This window comes from Lipotes vexillifer, unplaced genomic scaffold (genome assembly GCF_000442215.2).
Source record: "Lipotes vexillifer unplaced genomic scaffold, Lipotes_vexillifer_v1.1 scaffold380, whole genome shotgun sequence".
Lineage (NCBI taxonomy): Eukaryota > Metazoa > Chordata > Mammalia > Artiodactyla > Lipotidae > Lipotes > Lipotes vexillifer.
This window is the reverse complement of record NW_006779049.1, coordinates 1,907,041-1,923,551: the sequence shown is the minus strand read 5'-3', so window position 1 is coordinate 1,923,551 and position 16,511 is coordinate 1,907,041. Positions and strand designations below refer to the sequence as shown.

The 16,511-nt window shown below is 34.1% G+C and overlaps 1 protein-coding gene across 1 annotated transcript in view; it reads right to left on the bottom strand.

Moving 5' to 3' along the window:
* Positions 1-16,511, bottom strand: part of CADM2 (cell adhesion molecule 2) — a 1,104,423-nt gene that overhangs the window by 65,801 nt on the left and 1,022,111 nt on the right. Inside the window, exon 7 of the mRNA XM_007452135.1 lies at positions 14,264-14,442. Coding sequence (XP_007452197.1) covers positions 14,264-14,442 — 179 coding nt within the window. The remainder of the gene's footprint in view (positions 1-14,263; positions 14,443-16,511) is intronic.

The following is a 16,511-nucleotide window of genomic DNA, read 5'->3' as shown; positions in this document are numbered from 1 at the left end:
GCGGGCCTCTCACTGTTGTGGCCTCTCCCGTTGCGGAGCACAGGCTCCCGACGCACAGGCTCAGTGGCCATGGCTCACGGGCCCAGCCGCTCCGCGGCATGTGGGATCTTCCCAGACCGGGGCACGAAGCCGTGTCCCCTGCATCGGCAGGCGGACTCTCAACCACTGAGTCACCAGGGAAGCCCTGATTGTAATTGTCAAGGCAGAAATTAGTAAAATTCTGAGCTGTCTTCCTAAGTCCAAACACCCACCTCTCTAGTTTTTATTCTACAAATGAGTGGCAACATTTGGAAACATTCAGCAATTATTTTAAAGGTCCTGGTTTGATGCATTCACTTTTGGCCTTTTATTTAAACATTGATTATGAGAAGGAAGCTACATTTTCATAAGGAAATACGATATTGAAAACATGAGTAATAATAATTTGCCTTAGTTTTAAGGTATCTAGAATCCTGTACCTTTTAAAAACCATTATGTTGTTACTACAAAGAATACTCAATCAAATATAATACAGGATAGAAAATGCAGGTCATTTTGTCCCCAAGACACATCCATTTTTATGTCTCCAAAGATATGCAGAAGAATTACAAACATGTGCACACACATAATAAAAGTAAGTTGCTCCTGGTTCAACATTAATTTACTAATTCTGTTTATAAAGCCACATAATCTGCAATTATATTATTATATGTAATTTGCTGAATATGACTTAAATTTAGAAGATTTTAATATATGTCTTACATGTTTACATCCTATGATTTAAATGGACACTATGATAACTATAAATAAAAAATTAATGGTATGCAATTTATGAATATTAAAATTCAGGAATGATAACTGTCTAACAGACAGGTCAGTCAATTAACTACATGATATTTCATCTCTGTTTTCTACAATACAAAGATGGGCTCAAATTTTTATTGTCATTTTTCTTGGAGAGCATGTTAATTTAATCAAATACTGTTGAATTTGCCTGGAAAAAAACTGGTTAAAATAAGAAGTTCAGCATTTACAATTTACAAAAGAAATTTACTGTATTATATATTTTCTAGATGTTAAAGTATAAATAATGAAGTTAGTAATTGATAAAATATGTAGTACATAAAAAAAGGTATCTTGAGAAGTGCACAAAGTGAAAATAACTAGATTTTATTTTTTAATTTTAGTTTAGATCTGATCAGATAAATTAGCAAATATAGATAAATTATTCAGATATAATTTAAATCAAACAAGAGAAATTTCAATAAAGTTCTTCAAAATCAGAAATAAAAGCATATTCTAGTTAATAATAAATTTGTTTGAATATGATATAAAAATATTTTCAAGTTGTTAAAAATTTTTATTACAAATGTGTAACACCAGATTCTCTGAAATTGTGATTATGTGTTTAAAATCTTTGCCTAGCACATTAAATCTTAGGGGACTACTTATTTACTATATACTAAAATGGATAAATCTTGCTAAAATAGCTTCATGATTTAAGTAAGATATTAAAATTAATTCATAGCGGTCTATGACTCACTATCTAAAACTTTATAGTTTTAGTGAAAATTATAGTATCCATAGTAAAATCAGGGATGTCCTTTAAAGGAAAAATTTGAGCATTTTTATTGATAGCAAACTGAGAAAAATAAAGGTCCCAGGCATGAAAATATTTGCTTATAGTTTTACCTACACATAAGATGTGAATTAAAATAAATTACAGTTTTCATTTTGTTTGTAACATATATAAAGTGCTATTCTGACATAAAAGGAAAATTCAGGAGTACTTCAATAATGTCAGACAGAACCCCAAATCTAATCAACTGCACAATTGCATATTAGTGCAGACAAAGTCTAAGTAGGCTGCAAAAGTTACTCATGTGAGTGAACGTTGGGTTACAAATAAATGCAGTGTAAATACTGTGCGTTACTTCTGTAAGAACCTATTCACTTGCAGAAACACAATTTTAGCTCACACAACAAAGCTGTTGAATCAGGAAACTAAAATCTTTGTGTCCGGAGACCATGGCTAAACTTTGCTATGATAAATTCATCAGTCCACCATGTCTCCTGCTTAACCTACATGACTCTGATGTGAACTCCAAACTGCACCCACCATTGTCTCGAGATGCCTCAATGTTAAGGTTTTCTGGAACAACAGGGGCTAGAGGTCTTCAGAGCATATATATGCCTGGCTTCTTTTCTTTTTTTCTTATAGTATCAAGTTAACATAAACAGAAAAGCAAAGCCTGGAGCACAAGACATCTTCCCTGACACAGTGCTTTCCCCAAGTTCTAGACTCAGCTCTTTCTGTTCTCTTTGCTGCCATGTTCTCAGAGCCACATCCTGTTTCACAACATTAGTTTTCTCTTTTGTGTCTATCTTTCAAGTCCAGTTTAAATATGATCTCATTTGTAAAGCATCCCCCAATTCTGTAGAGTTAATACCTTCCCTCAGTGTGCTTTCAAGCACTTTGCACACACCTCTACACATGCTTATTATACATTATATGACCATGACATGTATATTTATGTACCTATCTTTCCAATAAACTGTAAGCTCAATCTTTATAAATCAGCTTGTCTTTGTTTTTAATAATATAATTTTGACTTGGGACAAATTTACTCTGACCCAACCCCTCAGTATCACCCAGTCTCATCTTGGAATAGTCTCCCTTTTCTTGATGTACCTAGTGAAACACCACTCTCAAGTTTCAGCCCGATTCCTACCTGCTCTGTGAAGACTTCCTTGACCAAATAAAACCCAACTGACTTCCCTTCTCTGAATACTTTTTGTGTTTTCTGAGTTTACCTCTGCTTCCCTCATTTTGTTATTTATACCCCTCTGCCATGACAAAGATGTTTACATTCATGACACACTACTATGCACACACCCAGGGTTATGTGTCTCTCACTAGCTACATAGCTCTCTCTCTCCTTCCCTACTTATCAAAATACATGTGTAGCACTATGGTAACATTTAAAAATTTTCTCTAATTAACATAATCAATTAATACACTCAACTATTCTAACTTTTATTAATAATAAAGTTCACTGTAAACAGAATACATGTCAGAGCTCTTCATGAAATCAGTGGTTGAAAACCGGGAGGCTATCACTTTCACTTTCACTTGGCACTTAATGATTACTAGTGTTTTCTTTCTTTTTTTTTTTTTTCATGAACCAATAAGATGATAAGCTAACAGAAGAATTAGACATCAACTCCATGGTATATTTCTGTGCTTCCTTAGGGTACCTAGCTCTATGCTTTGAATTTGACTGGTGCTTTATAAATAATGCATCTTTTGGTGGTAATAGCAATGTTGTCAATAGATAGGAAATGGTATCACTTTTAATAACATGAAACAGTAATTGAGCCTTACACATGGTTAATCTCTGTAAAAGACTGTCCTCTCTCATCCTTTTACCATTCATGAGGTAATTTTTAGGAATTCCTGCTAAGTCTTCAAGTCTAAAAAATAATTTAAAAAATTAAAATGCAGCATACTGAAGAATCTTATATTCCAAATGCAGTCTTTCAATGTTTTTAAAAGTGTTAGAGCTCTAAATCACAATATCCAATTCAAAATAATAGAAAAGGGGCCCTTTTTTTCACATCCTAATGAAGGAATTCGAAAAATGCAACCACATTTTGTTACTGGAGCTTATTAGAGCACAACAGATCCTGTATAACCTTGTCAAAATGAAATCAGTTCCAACAAGCACTGTATACAATAAACTGAAGAGTGGTACAGCACCTTTTTTCCAATAACGAGCTTTTCAGGTTAAAGGTATGTTCTGTTCTCTACAAATTCAGTGTACAATAATTTCTAACTTGTCAACCTCTTTTGTTCTGTGGCAGTTTCTCTTTTTAAAAATTGCATTCTGGCCCATTCAGAATGGATTTTCAGAGCAAAATTAAGTCTAAAGAGTCCCAGAAGCCCAAGCTGCTTGTTTCTCTCTAAGGACTAGTGTTCAATCAGGAGAAAAACTGCTACCATTTAGTTTGGACTCCATATGTCTACTTCCTTTCTGCTTTATGTCACTAACTCCCCTGGGTGGTCCCAGGATAATCAAGAGTGAATTCAAACCAAAGATTATTAGTGGAGATATAGAAGATTATTAGTGGAATATTATTAGTCAGAACTCGATATATACTAGAGGTATTAAGGTAAGAAGTGTCTTTTTGAAAGAAGTTATTCGCATATCCTAATTTTAAAAATAACAGGCATCCTTAACTTTATTGATAATTGCACTGCCATTGGAAGCAATCGTAAGAGGAAAAGTTTACTGTATTTGCTTTTTTGCCTGTGCAGAGAAGGACATTTATCTGTTCCCATTATATTCAGCTACATGTAGCAGCCTATTTGGGTTATAGCATAAGAATGGATAACAGTACCAAGGCTCTTACTTAAATGACAGCCACCAGGTTGACAAGGCCTCAACTAGCCAGAGCATGCCTCTTCTTTCAGAGCTGTATGGTAACCTCATCTGCTTCATAAAAAGGAGCCCTTTTAAAAATTAGATTTGAATGCATCCCTATTCATTCCTCTGATAGCTTCAACTGGCTTCACATACTAAATGGAATCCTCATACAATAAAAAAAAAAGCTGTTCTTGAAAAATGAAAAATAAAAAGTACTGCAATTTTAAACTGTAGGTGGTAACCCAAAGTCATACGTAATTACAAGAAAAGTTGATGAATAAAATCAGTTTGTCATTTGAAAAAAATGTATGCATTTTTTTTTCTTTTAAAATACTCTTTTACATTCCAAACTGACAAAGGAAAGTGAAATTTAAAGTGGGAAAAAAATGCCTTTGAAGTGAATGATTCCATACCATTTAGCTCCACCTACTTCCACACTAGGAGTTCTTTCCTAAAAGTGCTTTACCAAAAAGTAAATCAGATGATTTGATCAAACACTTTTAAGTTCTGTGAGGATGTCAATTTCCTCTGCGAGAACAGTACTGTCGCCCATTAGAAGAGAAACTTAAAGCAAATATAAATATTCACAAGGGGAAGTATGATATAGTAGAAAATTACTGATTGAAAAATCCGGATATTTTGATTTTTCATTTAGGTTCTGTGATAAAATAACTGAGAGACATTTTGCCTATAATTTAATCCCTCTGAATCTATGCTTCTTCATCTAAAAAAACAGTTTAGACCTGGTCATTTATTCATAAATTATTCCTCTTCTTATTTAATACACAAATTCCATAAAAGAGTAACAATGGCTTCTGGAATCCTGAACTAAATATCCTTAAGGCTTAACTAAACTGTGCTACTGTACTATGTTACCAATTTGTATAAGTTAAAAAATGCTGTCATTAAATTGGAAGTTATTACACAGCACTAATTCTAGTGAATTCTAATTTTCACATATATGTTTGTTGTCTGATCGATTTTTAAAGGTAGTAAAATGCATTCAAATAGAATATTTAATATTGCGATATAAAAGCTTATTTAAATGAAAATTAAAGGAGAACTTGGGAGTGTTTCAAAAATATTATAAACTTGCTATCCTGTAACTTAAAACCAACAAGGGCTATTTGTAGATACTTTTTGTGCAAGCATATTAATAAATAGAGTCTCTTGGATGTATCCACAACAGATAATCCCTAATAAACACTAAGAATAATGTTAAGCAGAATTGTGAAGAAATGCCTATTGAGCTCCACTTTCAATATGCCCTCCTATCACCTGTAACCCTAGAATTCAGAGTTCTCATGCAAAAGCAAGGTCTTTCTTAACCTTAAAAAAGTTTATTTAATAAATTAATTCCCACATGGAATTTGGTGACACAGATTGATAACCTTCCCCAAATTATTTATATTTAAAATATAGGCTCAATAAAGAAGTGAACATTTTACCAAAGTAATATATTTCTAATCGTGGAATTTCATATTCTCCTGGCTATGTCTCCTGAAATATTACAATTAATGAGGGGACCTTGAAACATCTGTGAAATTGCATCATGGTAAAACATATGAGAGAAAACACCTCACTGGTTTATTTTTACTAAGAAGTCCAGGCATAATTGAGAGTGTTTACTTATTTATTATAGGATCTACAGTGCCTGGCCTAGCACTTTATATACTGCAGATACTCAAGAAAAATTTCCTGGAATAGTAAAATATTACTAGTAGTAATATCATTGTGATGTGGATTTTCAGGCCATGCCTCAGAGAAGTTTTACATCCGTTTACATTTAAAGATAAATGTTATCTTTATAAGAGATGATATATTTTAAAAAAGGGAAAGGATATAGATTTCCAAAAAACAAACCCAGTTTTAAGTTAGCTATCGTCATAGAGTTTTGTGAAAAGATAAACAGACACATGAAGTCAATTGCAAAACTCTTCTAATTTCAAAGATTTCTATTGGAGATGTGAATTCTTCTATACACAGTTATTCATACTGTGCACTGCTTAAATCCATAAGGCGCCATTTACATATGGATTGCCAAGTAAATATATCTCACTTATTTTCCCAATATTGGATGAAAGTTAAAGGTCTTGATTTTGGTGACCAAGGAATGAATATCATTACCCTGATTTGGTTCAGAAGTTAGGGCAGTGTATACACACACATACACACATATACACTTAGGTATATACGTGTATATATGTGTATGTATGTGAATATGGGTTTGTGCATATTTATGTATGTATATATGTATCTATACATACATATGTGTATTATTTTATTAAGGTTTTTTCTGTTGAAAGAGAGAAACAGAGAGACAAAGAAATTTAATCATTAAAGAAATATTTTTGATTGCCTGCTATTTAGAAGGCCCTGTTCCAAGATAAGATTTCTGCTTTGTGCATATAACATATGCACATAAATGCATGCATATACAATATATGTACACGTGTATAATACACATATACATGTACATGTACATATCTACAATCAAATATACAACTAAAATACCAAATAATGATAAATGTCCTGCATAGAATTAAAATAAAGTCATATGTGATTGGGAGAATGGTTTGGAAACAGTGCTGGCAGAACTTGCTGATGAATTGGAAAGAAGGGCAGAGAGGATTCAAGGATAATTCTTAGATTCTGGAACAAGTATGTGATATGTTGTTACAATGTTTGTGAAAACTACATTTTTGTAAGAAGCTACAAAGCAGATTTTATGTAAAATCTTCTTCTAGTTAGGCATGCCATTGTTTCTAAAAAGGAATGCCAAAAATCTCCCCCCATGGGCGATTGAATATTGACTGAATTTCTCTAATGAATTAATGCATATATACTTGGGGAGAAGAGCTCTATACATTTTATAAAGCTATAATCCAGCCTTTTTTGCACATAAAAAAAATCTAGAAAGACTAAGTGCCACGGGTATAACCCTTCTGTTCTGAAATTGACAGAAAAGATCATATATAAAGAGTGCAAGGGAAAACATTTTAAATGTTGGATTTGTTGGGTGGTGGAGTCTTTCTTCCCTTCAGACAGGAATGAGGGTTTTCCACGTGGACATTTTAGTCAGTGATCCATCTAGGTACCACAGAAACATTTACTTCAGAGTGGTATCTCAATGAATTTTTACCTTGAAAAGGTGAAACTTTATCCACTTTTGGCTCATCTTAAAGAGATGAAATTTAGCCTCAACTCCGTGTTGAGTATGTCTGTACATATCCACTTTTCAAAATGCTTTATAATGAAAGCAGTGCCCCTGTCTCCACTACTTGATCCCATTTCACTTCTCTCTGCAGAGTTCAACAGCATATTCATCCAGTCAGAGGTACTCCTTTCCCACAGGCATCACAGCTCTCCCTGCTTATTCATGTCCAGAGATGCTATGTTTTATCTCAGCGATTAAAGAAGGTACTGTTTTAAGACTCATCCAGCTAGTTTATTGTCTGGAAACTCTCAACCGGAGATGAGAGCAGCAGCCATAGGTTTCTTCCATCAGTGCACTCTTTGTTGTTCCACATGGATGTCTTTTCTATCCTTTTCTTCCTACACCATATATTTTTCCATCTATGCTTCTAAAGAAAGCATCTCCAAAGGAAAAATGCTCATTATGAGCACACAGAATCAATTTACCACCTGGTAGGTCTGTTTCCATGTGAGGAAACAGATTTTAGCTGAATCCCTTTCAAATGTTTGCTAGGCTGGCTGTACATCTGTCCATTAATCCAGTCTTCTCTTTCCTGCTCCCCACCCACTCATCTGAGCTCAAAAATTCATTCTCTTATTTCCATTCTGATCTGTATTACGTTTCCTAACAGCACAGCTAGGCAAAAAAAAATCATGTAGACTCTCAATGTTTCTAAATGTTTTGTTGCTGGATAATTATAACAGTAAATGTAACTGTGACTGCCAACTTTTTAGTCTAGCTACATATTTACTATGAAGCACAGAAGTACACTCTTAATTTTAATTAATGAGAGTTCTCATTATCTTTCAAATCATTGATAATCATAGAAGGAATATGTAAAATATATACCTTAAGACTAGGAAAGTATGTATTATAATCATATTTGCTTACTTCTAGAGTAAGACAAATTTAAAAACAAATTTAGGATATTACTTTATGATATTCCTAATCTGTTTCATAATTAGTATGGCATGCACCTATATATGTATTATTTATTTTGCTAAATTTAGGATCAGGAACCAAAACCCTAAAGCAATTGAATTTATATCTTGTACCTTAGTTAAGTATTTGAAGGAGATAACAGATGGTTTGGAAATGTGTGTTAAAGTGAAAGAAAGGCTACCCTCCATGACTCAATTTCCCTCTCTCCCATGGTAAGCAAGTTGACTGAAAGGAAGAATCAGCACCTGGGATGGGAAGTGAACCTGCATTTACCTCTAGTCTATGAAAGAGATGGGTATCTAAATGAACAACAAAGTTTGGAAGCTTGGTTTGATGCAGGAATCTGTAATATCTTGGTGTACAACATTCTGTCTCTGAGTAATTTTGACATTTATTATTAAACAATAAAAGTAAAGTGAAATGAAAGTAGCAGTTGTATCGATTTTTTTAAAGCTGGAAAGGCATACTTAATAGTTTGATACCTTTCACTAAATGAAAACACATAGATATTTCTAGCAGTAATATTCTCTCTTACTATAAAAATTAAAAACCTGAAACACTACTTTTATAATTGTTCTTACTAGCTAACAATAAAATGTGATGGATCTTATTCTATGTATGTGTTATTTTTGAGGTAAATTATCCTGGAAACAAGCAAACAAACAAAAAGCAATATCACATTTTTCATCAGTATTCATTTCAATAGATACATGAACAAATATATAAAACAAACCATAACTGTCAAGTGATATTTTAGGGATACAAAGTCAGCAACTGCCAGTAAACTGATTGGCATTACATAAACAAGCTTTTTTATACTATTTCACTTTCTACTATAATAATAATACTAGTTATGAAAACTTTTACTTGGTTTTATATGGTCATACATAGGAAATTTGTTAGAAAAAGCTAAATATGTACATATAAAGAAAAGTAAAAATGTGGAAAGGTACATAGTGGGTAATTTTATTCAAAATAAGAATAGCAAGAGTTAAGATAATGAAGAAGTAATGAATTGTCATAAAAGCTTATTTCTGTAAGTCAAAAACTGTGAAGTAATGGAATAAAAGTAGTGGTAAGATAATTTTAAATTTCATACAAGGGCTACTACGGTAATATGAAAAGTAAATTTGAAGAGAGATGGTGAGTATCATGAACAACGTTCTGGAATAGTGCATCTCAACTCTGCCATGACTGTGTGAGACAGCCCTGAGATGGGTCCTAAGTGGAGTGTCCTCTCCACTGAAGCTCACACTGGACTCCCTGTTACTGCTCTCCACAGTGTGGACCTGCCATAGTTAGTACAGCTACTGGCAGAAGAAGAAATAAGTTACTCATTTTTTCTACTTGTATTACTGTATTTCTTCCCGAATTCTGGGGAGGGCAGATGATAGTAAAAGAGTTCCAGCACCACTGTCCATCTTCCATATGTATTCTGAGGCATGGTTATGCCTTTCTCTAGCATGAGTGTGAAGGGAGGTCAAAGGCATTGGGCAAGTTGAGGAGGAAGAAGTATAGGATTGGGGGGAAAGTGGTAATTTATGTTTTCCACTCTTCATAGATATTCTTTCAAAATTTCCCAGGTACTATAAATTTCTGACACTTTCAAAAGAATACTTTTTAAATAAGTGGATGACAAATAAATATAAGGACTTGAATCGTCCCCAACCACAAAAAAAGATTAGTCTCAGGTCATTCTCAGTTCTCTGCAGCCATTCCTTGTGTGATGAACAGGTATCTTCTATTATCTCTATACTAAAAGATGGAGATCTGGATAGCATTCCTTTGAGGAGAGGATATTTTACCTAAACTTTCTGAACTTGATGTTGCATCAGAAAAACAAGGGTGATTATAACTTTTATCCTGCTCTCTCTATATTACTAATTTGCTGTAGTGTTGATTTTTTATGATCTTCTCTATTGCTCAGTTAAAAAGAATATAGAATTTTCTCATTCTTCAACAGGGATAACTTAATTTATGCTCTGGGTACCATTCAGGGAAGACTATGGGCAGTAAATTGTACACAACCTTTGGGTAAATTTTGTACCAGAGCACTGGACTGAGATTGCTTTAAGGTATCATAAGACTACTAGTAATATAATAATAATAATACTCTGATTTATTATTTATCTATGTACCTGGCACTGGTGGGTACTTCTATTTATGATGTATGCCATTTGTTTATAAATAATCCAGGAGTACTGTGTTACTATTTTTTTGTAATTCCAGACACTTGGACCATGTTGTCACAAACTCTGAATATCTACATCATTGCATATCCATACTCCTATAACTCTTTGATTTTTGTACTATACTTACTTGAATGCTTATCATTCATGTTTAACTCTAAGCTTCTTGAGTGCTATTCACCTTTGCTCCTATAGTGCATTTGCACTCAGTGAATAAATGCTAAATACTTATTTGGTGAATGAATGAATATTTCCTTTGATCTGAGTCCTCCAAATAGTAAGAACAGCAGTGGAACATCATATTTCAAGACCATTAATATGGAAGTAATTAGCCATTCAAAAGAAATAAATAGCATGATAACAATAATAACATGAGAGTAACTTCAATATTTTTTATACAGAAGCAAAAAACAAAAAAACTACTGTGCTCACAGGAATTAATAGTATCACTATGGCTACTAATATAACAGATTAATTTTTCCATTGCTGAGCTTGTTAATGAAAAAATGGTACCTTTTTTCCTAATGGAATCTCTACAGTGCACACGTTTCAAAAGTGTAATTTTTTTTTTTTTTTTTGCAAAACGCGGGCCTCTCACTGTTGTGGCCTCTCCTGTTGCGGAGCACAGGGTCCGGACGCGCAGGCTCAGCGGCCATGGCTCATGGGCCCAGTTGCTCCGCGGCATGTGGGATCTTCCCGGACCGGGGCACGAACCCGTGTCCCTTGCATTGGCAAGCCGACTCTCAACCACTGCGCCACCAGGGAAGCCCCAAAAGTGTAATGTTTTATCTTACAGGTATTTGTATACATGTACTGAATTTTGTTAGGCCTTTCATTGAGAGTGAGAACCAGACTGGCAGTTTCAAATTACCATCTGAAATTGTAATGTTTAAATTTGCAAAGGTATCATGGGGGTTAGGGTGGAGAACACTCCAGTGTCCATGACATACAAAGTCAGTGCTGTTACCAATTAAATGTGAAAACATTTAAATAATGCACTTCCACTGACACCCAAAGAATAAAATCTAACCATTAGGATGGTACCTAGATAGCAGATGATTTCACAGCAAAGTGCTCTGACCTCCATCAAGTTAAGAATCAACAGAACCTAGGTAACTGTGGTAGAATCAAAGACAGTCTCAGCTCATGAAAGGCCCTTCTGTGCTAGAGCTATATTAAATTATCACAGCTAATGTAAAATCAAACTTGGTGTAAAAGATAAAAGGGTAAAGTTCTCACAAATGATCACTTATCACTTCATTCCGAAATGCATACAGCATTCATTATAGATTGAAATACCACTCAAATTTCACCATTTAGTTGGGTTTTGAAACAGCCAAACCATTAACAGAAGAGAGTAGCTTTTTATATTTATACAACCAGTGACTAATGAAACATTATACCCTGTGCGCAAAGGAGGAAAAAAACCCTTTATTTTGTAATGAACCCAATTGGAGCCCTTTTTAAACACAGTGTAATATGGTTTCACTGTTTCATCGAGCCTCTCATTACTTGTGTCAATAATCCTAGGTAAACCACTGTTGAACTTCACAGCATTTATCTAGTAGCTTGAGTAGCATTAATCTATGGGGTGCTTTTGATGAATTGTAGTTCAAAAAGCAAAGCCAAAAATGACTTCTTACAAAGTGCTCAGAGAAGTATTTATTAGAAATATGTCAACTGCCAACTACCTAAAGGTAGCTTGGCTATTTAGGAAATCATGCTGTTGGCTAGCATGCAAACACTGAGAAAACATATGAATTTTCCCCACTTGAATTACTTTAAAAAAACAAATAACATACTTTTCATCTAAGTATATTATTTTTTCTGTCACTTCCCTTCTAATTCTCTATATTTTTATGTCATATTGCTTTCAACACAATGTGACATGCTATGCAACATGCCCCAGGTTCCAAAACTGTTAGGTGAGACAAGCGCTTATCAAGTTGAGGTTGAATCAGACTTCATTTCCGTGACTGCAGGATCTAAACATCCAGGTCAGCACGAACTGAAAGCTACTCCTGGATCCTGCTCTAAGGATCTAACTTATCTTCTTGACACAGTGGTTGTTATATTCTCTCTGGCAGTGAGCCTGGTAGGGTTTATCTACAGGGGGTTACTACATTTAATTCCAATTTATCAGTCTAATTTGATGAGGCTGATCTTTCCCCAAAGCTGGAATTTGCACAATTCATGAGATACTAGAAATTACTCTCTCAGCTCTGTTATCTTCAAGATGTTTATATGTGGAAAGTCTATTCAATGCAAGACTTTGTTTGCCTTCAAGAACAAAAGTGTTATTAAGAACTGAGAAATGGTAGACACTAAGGCAATTTGAAAATAAAGTTGTAAATTGATTTAATACATTATTCTTTCTCCAATTTTGGTCTGTATCATAAAAAAGTAAACATCTTGGAAAAAAACACAAATGAGATTACTTTTCCCCTAAAATTAAATCCCTTTACAAAGAATTAGACTTTATCCCCCAAATTCCTTTTTTGGAAACGTATAAAATTAACTCATGCTTCTTACAGTTATTTTATACTTAGGTTCATGAGAAAGATTTCAAATAAATTGTACTCCCTTCAGGATTTCTAAGATCCATTGGATTTATTACAGCATTGTGTAATTTTTACACAGTACTCATTCAAATACTGTAATATTGTGTAGAACACAACATTAGTCTTAAAAAAAGTTTTCTTTTTTGAACTATATGAGAACTATATGAGAAAAATCTTACATTCTCTAATGCTTTTTTCTCTTGGAGATTCACATTGTACCCTATAAATAAACTGTGAGAAGTCTTGCAATAAAGAAACCTGACTAATTTTGTTTATTGTGATATTTATCGATTTCAGAAAAGTTCATCTTCGTCTAACAATATGTTAAAGCTACCTCATGAACAACCTGTCCTGGCTTTTGGAGTTTAGGAGAAACAGAGATTCTTTTTAATCTTGGGTATTGGCATGTCTTTTTGCCATTTTCCTATATTTACTCAAATTGTGAGATTATTGCAGAGGAGAAAAAAATGTGGGTGTTTCAAATTATTGTTTATAAGAAATTAGTGCAGTTGTCACTAGTATTGTACACCTCTGTCTTTGCTACCTCTCGATTACATGCTATCTCTCTTTGTAAAACTAGTAATAGTGATTATAAAGCATATTTTTATGATAATACTACCAAAATTAACTCAGGGAAAATATTGTTTTCATGATTCTGATTTATAATTTAAAGCATAAAACATAAAGAAAACCATTAATATGATTTACTATTCACCACCAAATATTATACAGTATATTTAAAATTAAAAAATCTTTCACAAATATAACTTTTATTTTGAGTATAGGCTGTAATTTTATTAGTTTGACTTGAAACATGTAATTGTGAATCTTGGAGATATTTATACTTATGAGAAGTCCTTGTGAAAGAAAAAGAAAACCTGTTTAAATTTATTATTCTAAAGATTTTGATAAATTTAAGCAGTTTTTCAGGTCATTCTCGCATGTATAATAATGTGAAAAGGTACTCACCATGTACGATGAGAACGTACTCTGCGCTGCTTTGGCCAATGGTATTTGTGGCTTCACATCGATATGTACCATTATCCGTTTTGTTGAGGAAAAGAATGTTTAGCTCCCTACCACTCACAACCATTCGGTCAGGATCTGGTAATTCTCCGCCATCCTTTGTCCACAAAACAGGTTCTGGCCTATTGGATTTAAACATGCATATAAACAAAAAAATATATGAAATGTTACATATTCTGTGAATTAATTAAGCAATTTATAAATATTTAACACTCATTTCATGGATAACTATGTGCTAACTTCTGTAAGGTACCAAAAGAATCATAATGCACTCACTCAGAAGATTTTGGAGGTATAGCAATTATAATTTTATTCTATTCTCCTTAACTAAGCAGACATGTATTAAGGAGTCAATTGGTTGAGTCACTATAGTAGTCACTGATAGATAGCAGGTCCTGCAGCCCAGATTCTGTGGCTAAATGTCTCATACCTGCTGGTCTCTGGAGGATTTCCTGTGGGCTACTGGAGCAGCCTTCCACAGAGGTACCTGGAATTATACCTTTGCATTTGGGGCCACCATTGTGGGGGCACAGCTTTGCCTGAAACCACCTGAAACTTCTCCCCCTTACCTTTCCTGCTTTCTCATCCCTCTAGAGGTTTTTTTTTTTCTGCAAGTTATCTCTTTTCTTTCCTCCTTAGCTTTACTGAGATATAGCTGACACACAACACTGCACTAGTTTAAGGTGCAGAGCATAATGATTTGATATATGTAAATGTTGCCACATGATTACCACAATAAGTTTAGTGAACATCCATCACCTCACATAGTTATTTTTTTTTCTTGTGACGAGAACTTTTAAGATCTACTCTCTTAACAACGTTAAAATATACAATCCAGTATTATTAACTATAGTTGGCATACTATACATTATATCCTCAGAACTTATCTTATAACTTGAATTTTGTACGTTTTGACCACCTTCACCCATTTCCCCTATCCCCCACCCCTGCCTCTGGCCACTTTTATTCAACATTTTACTGGAAGTCCTAGCCAGAGCAATTAAGCAGGAAAATAAATAACAGGTAACCAAATTAGAAAGGAAAAAGTAAAACTGTCTTCATTTGCAGATGATATGATAGCATATAAAGAAAACCCTAAAAATTCCACTAAAAAACTCTTAAAACTAATAAATGAATTCAGTAAAGTTACAAGATACAAAATCAATAAGCAAAAATCAACTGAATTTCTATATACCAACAATGAAATATCAGAAACAGAAATTAAGAAAATCTATTTTATAATCACATCAAAAAGAATAGAATACTTAGAAAAAAAATGTAACCAAGGGGGTGAAAGATCTGTACACTGAAAACTATAAGACATTAATGAAGGAAACTGAAGAGGTCAAATAAATGGAAAGATGGTCTTTGCTCATAGATTGAAAGAATTAATATTAAATGTCTATACTACCCAAAGCAATCTACAAATTCAATGCAATCCCTATCAAAATTCCAATGGCATTTTTCACATAAAAAGAACAAATAATCCTAAAATTTGTATGCAACAAAAAAAGGCCCCAAATAGGCAAGCAATCTCGAGAAAGAAGGAGAAAGCTGGAGGTTTCACACTTCCTGATTTCAAATGATATTTCAAAGATATAGTAATTAAAAGACTATGATATTGGCAAAAATATAGACACAAAGATAAATGGAATAGAAGGCTCAAAAATAACTCCATGCATATACGGTCAATTAGTTTTTGACAAAGGAGGCAAGAATACACAATAGGGGAAAGGGCAGTCTCTTCAATAAATAGTGCAGGGAAAACTGAAGTGCCACACACAAAAGAATAAAGCTGGGCCCCTATTTTACGTTATACATAGACATCAACTCAAAATGGATTAAAAACTTGAATGTAAGACCTGAAAACCTAAAACAGGAAAGAAGCTCCTTGGCATTGGTCTTGGTGATGATTTTTCAGATTTAACACCAAAAGCAAAGACAACAAAAGCAAAAATAAACAAGTGGGACGACGTCAAATTAAAAAGCTTCAGCACAGCAAAAGAAACAACTTAGGGCTTCCCTGGTGGCGCAGTGGTTGAGAGTCTGCCTGCCGATGCAGGGGACGCGGGTTCTTGCCCCAGTCTGGGAAGATCCCGCATGCCGCGGAGTGGCTGGGCCACGGAGCCGTGGCTGCTGGGCCTGGGCGTCCGGAGCCTGTGCTCCGCAACGGGAGAGGCCACAACAGTGA